Consider the following 14477-nt stretch of genomic DNA (forward strand, 5'->3'; position numbering starts at 1 on the left):
GAACCAAATGGAGATTTAAGTTAAAAAAAATTATACTCTGAAATTTAAAAATCAACAGGATAGGATTAGCAGACAAACTGATATCACAAGGGAGTCAATAAATCTGAAGATAAACATAAATCTATCTGGAGAAGATAAAAAAGACAAAAATAATTGTGTTGTGAAACCATTGCAACAGAACCAATATACTGGTAACTGGAGTACTATAAGAAGAGAAAACGGGACAGGAAAAATTATTGAGGACAAAAGACCCTAAATTTCTTAAAATAATGAAATTCATGAATTCTTAGATTCAAGAAAATCCCCAATAGTACAATTTTGAAGAGAATTATCTCTAAGCACATGAACAACTGAAAATCAAAGAGAAAGAGAAAAATCTTTAAACTAGCAAACAAAACTAAAAGAAAGAGGAGATCACACATAGCAAACAGAGAATCATAGCAAAAGAGAATCAATTTTAATGATTAAAGACTTCTAATCTGAGAGCAGAGAAAATATGCTGTAGGATACCATATTTTAATTCTCAAACCTCTAATTCTATTTCCAATAAACTTGTCCTCTAAACTGGGCACAGTGACACAGACCTATAATCCCTGCTACCTACTCAAGGGCTGAGGCAAAGGAAAGGCAAGTTTGAGGCCACCCTGTGCGTTGTTTTGGTACCGGGGACTGAACTCAGTACTTCACATTTGCCAGCTGAGCTAACCACCCGGTCCCACCCTGTGTATCTTAGCAAGACCTTGTCTCACAATAAAATAAAAAGCGCTACAGACTGGCAGAGAGCTTGTCCATATGTGAGCCAGTTATTTCAGTCCTCAGTACTGTAAACAAACAAAATGATCCTTCAAAACTGAAGGTGAAATAAAGACATTCTTGACAAAAGAAAATCAGAGAAGATTGTTGCTCTCAGACTCACACCAATGAAATAATAAAGCAACACTGAAGAAAAAGAAGGAAACTTATATTGATATCAGTATTAACTTGACACAGAAATCAGACAAACAAAGCAGTCTACATACCGATATCTCTTATGAAAACAAACACAACCACTCTTTTAAAAGTAAATCAAGTCCAGAGATACGTAAAATGGATAATGTGTCATAATAAAGCCTGGCTTGATATCTGAAGAAAACTATTATAATGACTTTTATTAACAGAACAAAGAAGTAAAACCAACATTATTTCCAGACATGAAGAAAAACCTATGTGATAAAAGAATATCATTTATAATTAAAATGTCTCAGTACTAGGAATACAAGTGACTTTAATGGGATAAAGGCCATCTATGGAAAAACTTATAAACAACCTAAAGTTCCTTTAATGCTTAAAATAAATACTGAATGCTTTCCTACAGGTCAGGAACCAAGCCACGATACTGTACTCTTGTTGACACTGGACTAGAGATTGTGGCCAGTGAAACAAGACATGGAAAAAGAGGCATAAAGAAAACCCCTTCAAGTTGCATAATGTATGACAGCTTGTACTGAAAACTTTATAGCTGGGTGAGGCTTGCCATTTGGGGAATATGAAACCAGAAGAGAATGCTATGAATGTCTTCATATCAAGGATGGGTAGAGTTAACTACCAAAGGAAATGAAGAAAGATAAGGTTATATTTCAGATGCTCTTTACAAAGCAGGCAAGTCTGTTACATATTTTTAAACGATTTACCTAAAATAGCCAAGATTACAAAAATATTGGAGCTTCAGCAATCTGGAATATTTCCTTATATAGTGTATCAAACCTACACAATAAGGGAGAAGTGAAGCACTGCCATATATAAATTTAGCAATATGAAAATTTCAGTAAAGATGGATCAGAACTACTGGGGCAAGGTGTTCATACTTGTAACCATGGTGGCTATAATGAAATAACTCTAAAAATATACTTAGTTATGAATAAAAGTAAAACAGCATTTTTCAAATACCGAGGATCAATTGAGGGCCTCTCAAAGCTAGGCAGGAGCTCTACTACTTAGCAATATTCCCAGCCTTGATTTTTATTTTATTATGAGGTAGGGTCTAAGTTGCTCCTGCTGATTTTGAATGTGTGATACTCCTGCCTCAGCTGGGATTACAGGTGTGTGTCATCGTCTAGGGTATTTAATGTTGTGATTAGAGTAATAGAACCACACTGCACTGCATTTGCATTTCTAGGCTATAGTCAATTATGTATCGTAATATTTAATCTCTAAATAAAAATGATTTAATACATTTCCTATAATATTAAGGTTCCCTTTTTTACCTTGAAAGTCAGCTTTGTCTTTTACTTAAGTCACAACGGTTTTTATAAAACTGTTTCATTGAGTTTGTTAATATAAGCAATTAAGTCTCTTAACTGGCAGAGCCCTGCAGGATAGCACTGTTTGGACAGCCAATTGTCTTTCACACAGTTCTCCAAAGGCAGAACTGGCAGTGAGTGAGCAGACGGTGGCTCCCCACCACATGCGGTCCTTGGCAAGCCACAGAGTGGGAGCTACAGGCAAAATCAGGTCAATTTCCCTACAAAAGCTCCAGCTCCCAACACAGAGACTAAAATTAATGACAATATTTGTTGCATTTTAAAAATAAAGACACAAAAAATCACTCTACATTGAATTATAATTCCTAAGAAATTTCTACTTTTAACTTGACTAGGTAATTTTTATCATTCAGCAATGTGAGCAAGCAGGCTTTGTGCCTTAACCTACAGAATGGACTATTTCTAGCTGTAGGCTGTGATCTTTGAGCTCTCTCCTAAAACAGAAAAATAAAAAAATTTAAGAAATAGAAAAATCACTGCAGTGGATCACTATCAAAATATTTCAAAAAGTAATAGATTAGTGTACAAAACATCTGAGTTGAATCACATGAAATGAGGCTAAGGATTGTTTTATGAAATATTTGTGTCACTCAGAAATACAGTCTAGATTTACAACCATATATATGATTACGTATTTGCAAATGCTAATGAATTATGTATGCAGTCATAAAAACATATGAAGGGCTGGGAATGTCGCTCCATGGCAGAGTGCTCGTCTAATCTATGTGAAGCTCTGGTTCAATCCCTAGCAGCCTACACACACACGCACACATACACACAAAACAATGACAAAACATTGATAGCTACTGCTAGAAACTAAGAGAAAAAAAGTGTTAATTATAGAAGAAACATTTTCTATAAAAATTTGTTCCTTGCCCACAACCAAGAATTAAAAAACTCTTCTGGCAAGCTTGAGGTCACGAGTTCCTGGATCCCTGGAACCAACGCTCACCCCCCCCCCCCCAAAAAAAAACAAAACAAAAAAAGAATTGAAACAAAAGGAAACAAAACGAAGTGAAAACAGAATTTAAAAACTCTTTAACTTCATCATATTGGCCTATTTTATGGTACAATTTTGATAATCAATGAATTTGATAACTCTTACTAAAACAATTATTTTATTAGGGCAGCTTTCAAAATTATTTAAATACAACAAGGTGAGTGCACTAGGGGAAAGAAAAGGACACAGAAAAAAGCATCCAAGTGTTCTGTATATAGCCTCCCCTCTTGTTCTCCAGCAATCAAACAAACTCACATATGGATTTGGTGTCCTGAGATTTTTTAGCCTACTGAATTCCCACCCACGTAAGTCATGGTCTCAGATTTCCCTTCCTTGTTAGGATCTGTGATCCTACTCTCCAACATTCTTTCTCTCTCTGGCTGCTTTGTTTTGTGTTCTTCATCCTCTAAATATGCTTTGTCTCATGGTTTATCTGTAGGCCTTTATCTTTCTCCCTTTTTCACTTTGTAGCAATCTAAATTCAAATGATTATTCTCTTATTTTGTACTATAATTTTGCAGATTTAGTTCAGCATATTAATGTGTCTGAGATGGGGACTCATACACAAGTGGTTTAGCTCCACAGTCTCCACTACAAATATTTAGTAAATGAGGGAATAAGGGAATGATGGTAGCAAGTAGGCACAATCAGTAAGAATCAGAAAGATCATCAGAGTCTGAAGATCTGACTTTGCCAGTATGTGACAGCAGGCAAGCTATTATTTCTTAGGTGTATAAAATGGGTATAACATACTGCTGTAATGTGTCAGAATGTACCTATGTGTGTCTGGCAAGTACTAAGTATGGAAATCTGCTGCTGCTATAAGAACATATAATTTGCCTGGGTCTTTTTTTTTTTTCAAGAGTTACCTATTGTTAACTGCATATGGCAGAAAACTCATGCCGACATTATTTTCTATTAAACTTCCTATTAGAAAAGGAATGTGTTTATGCTAGTATAAAAAAAGGGACTGTTTTGATTTTACACCTTACAACTACAATTTAAAATGAGATTTCTTGGCCTGACCATGGCTGATACCCTGGCTGGGGAATTCTGCTGTGGGGATGGGCTGTCCTTCACAGGGCGCGGCACTCACATCACCTGGCAGCCTGACACTCACTATGTGCCAACAGCACTCAGCCCCACTCATGAAAACCCAGATGTCTCCAGGTATTCTCCAGTGTCCCTGGAAACACCCTGGAGGAGCACCACTGCTTTACTGGATAATACTGGACTCTGCTGCCTTAAGATACTATAGTTAAATACTTGTAAAACTCTTCCTTCTGTGTATAAAATTATCACAAGTAGAATACTATCTGAAGATACCCAAAGAATCTATTTTTAAATTCTAGAAAATACAAACATATGTATCCTCTTTCTTTAGGACAACTATCAACATGCTATTTTTGGTACATACATAAGATTCTAAATTATTTTAAAAATATAATATCTACTCAGCTGAACAAGTCTAAAACCAATTTGACAAATACAGTCAAGATTAAATTAAATTACTTTACCTTTAGGGCTGAAATTATAGTTTGCTCAGCAGCTGGTGGGAATGAGCTCTGACTGGAAACCATCTAGAACAAAGTTTTAATCCAGTTACATTTCTGCTTAAGTCATTTATTGATGTAAATATTAATTTTCATCAGAACATGACAAAGCTGTTTTCATAAGCTACATTAAAATCTTATTATTACTTTATATTGTATCTCATTTTATGATCTAAAAACGCCACTAAAAAATATTTTCATGTACAAAGCAAATACACATTTCGAATACAGACATTCCTCCTTTAACAACCTACCTGTTTAACAACTTGGGACTTATGACCAAATTGTGCTGTTTGGATTTATAATCCATCCTTTTTTGGCACACTTCTTTATGTCTTTTACAGTTCTTTTTTTGTGTAATACACCTTGTTTATACAGTACTAGAATTTTTGCTGCTTGTATTGTACAGTACAGTACACTTTTACAATTCTGTGTTCTTGAGTTATGCAAATAAAAGTGAAGTCATCAGGTTGGAGTTTCCTTTGCCATTTCTTTGTCCTGATACTACAATGTACACACTAAATAGAATTCCTCGTTTAGTGACCAATTAAGTTAACAGTCTAGTCACAGGACTGTAATTTGGTCATTAAACAAGGTCTATAATTTAAATTGTAAGAATTCTAATGGCTACCTTTCTTTTATTCAGTTCAGATAGGTTTTAACTATAAAGTTGCAGCTAAAAAGGGTCAGAATAAAGACATATTTACTTATTCCTTTTAAAATATTCACTTTTCACCAGGTGTGGTGGCACATGACTGTAATCCTAGCACTTGGGAGACAAAGGCAGAAGGACTGTTGCAAGTTTGAGACCAGCCTGGGCTAGAAAGTGAGCTGAAGGCCAGCCTGAACTGCATAGGGAGACCCTGTCTCAAAAAGACAGTAAATAAATTTTAAAAATATTCACTTTTCTTTAGGTTCTCACTTAAGTAAGCCTTTAAAATACAAGTGCCAGATATTTGCATTTTTAAAAATCAATATAAAAATATCAATAAAGACATATAAATCAGGTTCAACAGAACAATCTTTCCCTGCTTATGTGCTTTAGAGTAATGACAAAAATAAATAGGATATACATCATCAAATTTTTTTTTGATAATTTTACTTTTCTGAGATCTACTCATTAACAACCGTTTAAAATATATTTTATTTAGTATGTGTGTTCTAAAGAAACCCTTAGCTGATAAAAGAATTTGGTAAAAATTTTAAATAAATGTTTAATAGTTTTATGACTATTTTAAAATACAATCATATTAAAGCTCATCTTATAGGTGAAATTTGTAAGAACATTAGCTAATCATCATCTTCCTTCTAGTCTTCTAAATACTTATCTCTCATTTGCTAAATATTTTGAAAATGATCTACAGAAAATAAACATGAGTTACTTGAAAGTCATAGGTGAAGTTAAAAGTGCTGTTTTCCTAGTAATGAAGAAATATTGCTCAGCTTAATGATAGTAAGAGTTGGCCCCAGCAGTTGGATTCTGCATGTATAGGTTCAACCCAACATGGATTAAAAATATTAAGGAATTTTAAAAGAACAACTGCATCGGGGCTGGGGATGAACATTCATAAAGGCCCTGGGTCCAATCCCCAGTGCCACAGAAAAACAAAAACAAAAACTACCTTTGTACAGAACAAGTACAGAACTTATTTTTGTTAAGATTCCCTAAATCATATAGTGTAACTATTTACAAAGTATTCACACTGAATTGGGTATTATGATCTAGAGATACCATACACAGGAAGATGTACATTGGTTGGGGAATACATGCAAATGCTATGCTGCTTTAGATAAGGGATTGAGCATCCACAGATTCGTTGTCCATGGAAAGTGGGAAGGAGCCCTAGAATCAATGCCCCACAGATACCCAGGGGTGGCTGCATATGGAGGCAAACAAATTAAGGTTTAGGCATTTCTTTTAAGTGCTTTTAGTAGGAAAGTAACAAAAAAGAAAAGTATACTATCTATTTGCAAGTAATCATCAATGATGATGCTATAAAAATTTGTTTTTGATAAAGCTTCTCTTTGCCTTTTTTGAACTCTGGAAGGACTTTCTGACATGCTGCAACATATGACAGTTCTTATTGTATCATTAGCTTTGCTATAACTTAATACCCATGCAAGATCAAATTATAGTTTTTGATAAGTACAAATCATGTCTATTCATACTTCAATAATTTGTGCCATCAATTTAACTTAAGGTTTTATAGTTCATGTGTTGTAAGCCAATGCCACAGAAAAAATATAATATAAAATATAAAAACAAAAAACACAGAAATAATAAAGGTCAGGATCAAACACTGTTGAGAAAGAGTTAACTTTTTAGCTTATTTTACAATCATGACATTTGCATAGAATTCTTCTCAAAACACTAATAATTTATGGCAAGAAGGAAGAGGCTGAAATTAAATTAAAAAATTAATTAAAAGCAAACTAAAGTTACCTTTGTTATTGACTGGTGCAACTTATACAACGAATTCACTACTGCCACATTTCTTTTCTGCCCTTCAGTCAGAGGGCCAATCACCTGACTTGCATCTCCTTGTGTGGACAGCTGTTAAGAATTCAACACAGTAAGATATTACCAAAATGATACTGTATATTTTTCCTTTAGCTGGGGAGATGTTTCATACTCACTTGAAAAATATAATGTTAATTGGAAATACTGAGATCAAGTTAAAGTTTGGACTTCAGGTAAAAGGAATCTCTACAGAGATATTTCCATCAATGTAGACGCAAATCAGTCTTGTACAGGAAGAACAACTGTCTTAATACTTCATGGTTGATGAGCCCACGAGACAGGTGTAACCCAAATGTCCAGTGTGTGCTGTTATTGTGATATACAATCACAGCGACCCTAAAGAATACTTTCTTGGGGCTGGGGATTTAGCTCAGCGGCATAAGCGCCTGCCTTGCAAGCAGGCAGTCATGGGTTCAATCCCCAGTACAGATAAAAAAAAAGAAAAAGACAGGAAAAAAAAAAAAAAGAATACTTTCTGCCAATTTCCAATAGATTTCTTTCTACTCAGAAACTCAGAAATAAGCTGCTAAATAAAAAAAGGAAAAGAGGAGGGGAAAAATAAACCTAAGTCTTGTGTATATTTGGCAGCCCTCCCAATACTCCAATGAAATGAATAGTGGAAAGAGAATATTACTCTTTAGGCAAGATTTTTGTTTTAAAAAGGAAATTGCCCAAGATTATACTATGTGTAGATGATCACTAGAACTGATATTAAAATTTTTATATTCCTACTCTTTATTTCTAAATGCATGACTATTAGGGTAAAAACATGGATTGCTTTGCTGAGTTGGTCTGTATCTGTTATAGATTGCATTTAACAAAAATAATACACACATTAATCATTCTCATATTGATCTGATTCTAATTCAACCTTCTATAGCAATTATTAAAGGTAAATTAAACTTGATAAGGATATATAAAATAAGATGTAATTTATGCCATAAATGTGAAGAGAGATATCAAACATGAAAAATTGACCACTTGGGAGAATTAAAATTAAGAAAGCCTTTCCATTGCTATAGTAAGCCACAGAAACTAAGAAACAGAAATACTAAGTTTTTACTTTCTTTCAATAAACACATAATTTTTAAAAAATTAAATTCTATCTCTACTTTTTCATTTCCCACCAGTATGAAACAGGATGGTAAAAAGCATTAAAAACTGCAGTTAAGAAGAAAAGAGTTTTTCTTTAAAGTTGCCACTTGTGATGTGATTAAATCCACATAAGACATTTTCATATCAGGTTAAATAACTCCAATTTATTTTTACTTTTCCCATGGACACAGTTACCAACTTGAACGAAGCTGTGTTCTAAAATAGTGGTCTAAAGAAAATTGTATTTTCCTGTGGTGAAACAATATTAAAAGTCAGATATTCAAGGAATCCACCAATCCAATTTAATTTATAATGCGGTAAGCTAATACTAACAGAAGCTTTGCAATCCCAAGAGAAAGCAGAGCTCTGTGCAGTGTCAGTGTGTGGCACACACTGGAGATTAAATTGAAATAGCCAGTGGCATCAGTATTATGGCAGTGGATGGGGGAAGAGTGACTATATACCTCACTGCAATGAGCACTGAAAAGGAGCCCACTGGCACATGCCGTAGAACCAGCTACTGAGAGGTTGAGGCAGGCAGATTGAATGAACTCAGGAGTTTGAGGTCAGTTGGGGTACTATATCAAGAGCTAGTCTCAAAAAAGAAAAACAGAAAGAAAAGCTATGAGTTTGAGTTGTACAATTTTAAAAATCCAATCTTTCTTTGTTGTTTCAAAAATTTTGAAGAATTGACAAAGAAATGAAAAAGAAATTTTCTTTCAATTTATATTATCTCTATGAATTAATTTTATCTTAAATTCATGTGCTCCCATACTTAATGAAGAAACAAGTCTACTGTGAGAAAAGTCTGGAAATTGTTTTATTAATGAAAATTGATCATATTTGGGGGTTTACAAGTATGGAAAAGTCCCCTTCTCCATCTTGGTGATGGTATCATCAGAGCATTAAGTGGTGACAAATGTTGGCCTGGATGTGAGGGGAAGGAACTCTCTCGGTGGCAATGTAAAAAGGAAATGCCACTTTGGAAATAGTCAACAGTCAAAGGTAAAAAAGGGTAACCACAATACTTAGCGATGTAACTTCTGAAATATCTAGAAAAGATAAAGGCAAATTCACAGACACCAAGTAGATCAATCCAGCGATGGATCTATCTCATGTTTTTACCAGCCTCATTGATGAAAATGTTGCATAAGACAAAGCTGAAGACATAGTTTTTTCCATAATGAAAATCTGCCATTAATGAAGACTATACAAATTGAGTAAATCACTTGGCAAATCTACTTAGATACATTGGTGTCCAAGCTGTATAGTTCCATTATGTCCACAAGCTATGAAATTCAATTATTTTACTGAAGTTTAGGTATAACAGCTTTATGACGTTCTCTTCATAAACAGGTCAAGGTACTTTGTCAAAAAGAAAACCAAGTTGGAGAGGAGGCGGCGGAAAAAAAGAAAAAAGAAAACCAAGTTAACACATGTTCTGTTACTAAAAAATGTTCAAGTCCAGTGCTTTGTAAATGACAATGAAATAAACAGGAATCCGGAACTCAAAAGGTTGGAGAGGATTCTGAAATATAAACTAGTCTTGGCTTTAGGCAGTGCTGCATCAGAGCCAGCAGACAAAAACATTTTTAAAGTATTCCAGAGGCAAAGTTTTATTGACAGCCTCACTGTCATGATGTTTTTCTTCCTGAAAAGTTGAGACTTTTTTTCTCACAGATGTTTTTATAAACACTAAAATATTGAATTTTTCTAAGATTTTTACTATGGATATGTTCTAATACACAGAAAAGTTGAAAGAAATGTACAACAAATTCCACCTATACTGATAACCAGAGTCCCAATTAATGTGTTAAAATATCTGCTTAATGTATCATTCCTCAATCCATTTTATTTTGATGTATCTCAAAATAACTTGCTGAGAGCAGTGTGCTTGTTCCCTCTCATTTCACCCAATGATTAGCTTCACTATTTCTATAACTTTATATAAATTTTTTTTAATATGCCTGTAAAGCAGGCCAGGTGTGGTGGCACATGCCTGTAATTCCGGCACTTGCGAGGAAGCGACAGGAACCACTAGAAGTTCAAGGTCAGGCTGGTCTACATAGCAAGATCTTGTCTCTAAAAAACCATAAATAAATAAGTAAATGAGGGAGCAAATGAGCAAGAAAGCGAGCAAGGCAGCCTATAAAGCCTCCTCACGTAACAGAATGTTCCTGCATTCAGAGGTTTGCTCTTTGTGTTCACTGCTACCCATTCAGCATTGCACACAACGGTTTCTCAGTTGCTCTGCCCACTACTCTTGGTTAATGGCTACCTGTAGTAGACAAAGACTACACAGATTTTAGAAGCATAAAAAGGCTTGTCTCTGCCACTTGCTAGCCCAAGTGACTTGTAGCTTCAATTTTATCAGCAATAATGTGGAACTAACAACAAAGCTTACAGCAAAGGAAGCTGGGTAAAGCGTCTTTGCCGACAATTCTGGCTCATTCTTATTTCTACTCACTTGCCCTTCGGTTGTGTCCTCCCCACCTGTACTTGTTTAAGCACCGGCCAGGGAATACAGACACAGATTTAAGATCTGGGAATCAGAATCTAATATGGGTGATGGTGACAAGTTTAGAGTGGGTTCTGCTCCGATTAGGCCAACATAACAAAGCAGCTGGCACACAGGAGGTGCTTTATTTCAGAATCCTCCACTAACTCTTTGTCACTGTAACTTTTATTGTCTCCTATTTCCTGCACTTGCGCTCTTGAAAATTCACTTTTTACTAGTTCACACACAAGTAGAAGAAGGTCATTCAACATCTACTGAATGAAAGTGACTCTGTCAAAGCCCAGCTTACATGAGATGAACAAAATTGTGTTAATTTGGCTGAAGAATTGAACTACTAGAGGCTGGAAAGTGGAAGCAATGAAGATTCAGCATTCTGCACTGGATGTGGTGGTACATGCCTGTTAGCCCAGGAACTTCAGAGGATGAGGCAGGAAGATGGCAAGGTGTGAGGGGGAATGGAGGGCTAGGGAGGACAGGAGAGAGGAGCTCTCTAAAATTCTAAAATACACATAGAGGGGAATCATGCTACCTCATGCTACACCATTCCAATGTACTCTAAAAAGATGTGAAAAATCAAAAGAATCATATGTGAGATATAGCTCATTTATGTGAATGCTCACTCTCATTGACACAAACTCACACAAGATAATCCATGAAGTAAACGAATTCGTAATTATTAAAACAATTCCCCTGTAAAAGTGACACAATATATTATTCCTTTGTAAATTTATCTGAACAAAATACTTTTCAGAAATTTAATTTCTGTACATCTGCTGCTAAAAACTGATGAGCCTGAATTCCTGAAACAACAGGTCATGTAGTTAGCATGAAGACAGGTTTATAAAATGGTTAATTTGTTGATGAAATGACCAAGATCTCTCTAATCATCACCTCTGAAGATTAAAAGTAAAAGAAATAAACTTGGCAAGGCAAGGAATGAGTTAGATAACAACTTTAAATTATTAGGCAAAAAATTATTGAAAATCATTTGTAGGACGCCGAAAAATGTCTGAAATGAACAATAATATATTGTAAGTTAGTTATGAATAACAAAAGTGTAAGTCACTTTCCAGATATTGGGCAAACACAACTAAGGGTCTAGGTATAGACAATGTCAAGACTAAGAATAAATCCTTTTCACATGGATTATTCATAATCCTTCTAATTACTTCTCTGTAAGCAGACATAAAATATGTTAGATTTCACAGATTTAAATAAAACAAAGTGAAATACATACTAATCATTTTCCTAAATTAAAATACATTTTTATAGTCAAATCATGAACTTTTAATAAAAATTTTGAAATAAGCTTTGATGAACCTTTATTTTATATAATATACTTATTTTTCAAAAAGTAGTAAGCCTTAGCCAGGCATAGTGGCACACTCCTTTAATCCCAATACTTGGGACACTAAGGCAGGAGAATCATCTGCACATTTGAGACAAACTTGGGCTACAAAGTGAGTCCAAGGCCAGGCTGACCTGCATAGTGAGACTTTCTCAGAAAACAAAACAAAACCCTAGTAAGCCTTTGTACAATTACAAAATTAATTTTTAATGCATAATTTCTAGCAGGATAAAATGTTTTGATCTAATAGAGGCTTTCTACCAAATTTTAGGATTCATAGCAAAAAAAAAAAAGTACACACGAAATGGCAAAGTATCATTGTTCTTCTTTTAATAATGAACAGGAAAGGCAAATTTATGGCTCCCAAATTGTTGCTCCTCTTTTCCATGCATGTGAAAGACATTAGGAACCAATGCAGCACTGTTAATGCCTCGAAACACAGCACTCCAGGAAGTGACCAGAGAACTCTAGGCTTGAGCCATGAGAGGAAATCTAGGAATGTCTGACAGGCATCCTGTCAGGACTCTGGACACAACGTCCAGTGGTCCCAAGGTGTAGTCTCTGATTCACTTAACTATGTTCTAGGCCAGTAGATCCTACCAACCAATACATTCTAAGAGCTTTAAAACTGTTTCTTTACATATTTCTCCATTGAAAACGTATCACAAGAGAACAATACAGAAAAATTACATGAATGCAAGTGCTATTTATAAAACAAAGAAAGAAAAAAATCCTACATACTTAAGACTAAAGGAACAGTTGGGTGTATGAACCAACTCATATGAAGGAATCACGTACAGTACAAGATGGTGTGTTGTAATATTAACTGTTTTAAAAAAGATTTGTTTGAGTAGTTTGTTTCCACAAAAAGACTAGAAAGTAAAAATGTTAGTATGAAACACTATATCAAAAGAAAAGTAGTAAGACACTAATGAAAACCATTTTTTAGCCGCCATGTCTCTGTTCTTGAAATAGTTGAGCATGCCTTCACACAAAATAATATCAAACATAACAATATAGTAAAAAAAAATTCAAAAGAATGAAAGAATTACAGGACTTCAAAACATAACAGGAAATGAACAGTGGCTGCTATAAACCTCATTGTCCTCAAAAAATTTGTCTATAACATCACAAATAATAAAATCAAATAAAACACAACAAGATAGAACAACCAAAACAGAAGAACAAAAGCATGGTAGGACTTCAAAACAAGATGATAGTAAATCAGCAATAGCTACCATAATGTTTTGTTTTCTTTAGATTAATGTTCATACCATCTCAGATAATAAAATCAAACAAAACAAAATCAGACCAATGAATGAAAGCATTATAAGACTTCAAAACAATATAAAAGGAAACCATGATTACCATAATATTTCCCATTATATTCAAAATAGCTGCCCTTAACATCTGAAAGCATAAAATCTAACAAGACAGAACAAAGCCAAACCTAATAAAATTGTGTAAACAATGCAAGAGTTCAAGATAAGACAGTAAGAAACTGACAGTAGTTTCCACCTTTTCCTCCCTTTGCTCTTTTTTAAAAAAAAATTTTACTTAAAGAAAGACTAAATAAAACAGAAAATGGGTAGAAATAATACATACTTTCTAAGAAATCACTAGTTGATATTTACATATTGTCCTCTTACAAATAGTTATTCAAGATACAAAAGTGGAGTATATAAAGTGGGGGTCAAACATTGACACTGCAACCAGTTTTTTTCAAAAACTTAGTAATATGGTTACCAATCCTATATGCTTATACATGCAGTTATCCATATCTTCATTTATGATGAGACTGAACAAACCCAAGCAGGCTAAAATCTCTCTGAGCAAAGAATAATACTATTGCTGGGTTTCACATTATGATACTCCTGGATCAGCACTGGGTACTGTAGTGTCTCTTTTTCTTCCAAGTATTTGTTCATTTCATCATGTGTCATAACATCAGTTCTCATAAACTGTTTATTGGTTCTACACATGCATGAGTCTTAACATGTATTTCTATCCTTTCTATATTAGAGGAAGGAACAAAACAAAGCAAGACAAAACAAAACATATTCCTATACACACATGAAATGAAAAAGGTATTATAAGACCACCGTATAAGGGGTTCTATCATAGTTACTGTGTTGTCTCTTA

At 34.4% G+C, this 14477-nt stretch overlaps 1 protein-coding gene across 1 annotated transcript in view; it reads right to left on the minus strand.

The window, feature by feature from the left end:
* Positions 1–14477, minus strand: part of Cog5 (component of oligomeric golgi complex 5) — a 288720-nt gene that overhangs the window by 34200 nt on the left and 240043 nt on the right. Inside the window, exons 15-16 of the mRNA XM_013152408.3 lie at positions 7297–7407; positions 4818–4880 (exon numbers count right to left, since the gene is read on the minus strand). Coding sequence (XP_013007862.3) covers positions 4818–4880; positions 7297–7407 — 174 coding nt within the window. The remainder of the gene's footprint in view (positions 1–4817; positions 4881–7296; positions 7408–14477) is intronic.

Source organism: Cavia porcellus, unplaced genomic scaffold (genome assembly GCF_034190915.1).
Source record: "Cavia porcellus strain 051 isolate PalLab524CR breed Dunkin Hartley unplaced genomic scaffold, mCavPor4.1 scaffold_2, whole genome shotgun sequence".
Classification (NCBI taxonomy): domain Eukaryota; kingdom Metazoa; phylum Chordata; class Mammalia; order Rodentia; family Caviidae; genus Cavia; species Cavia porcellus.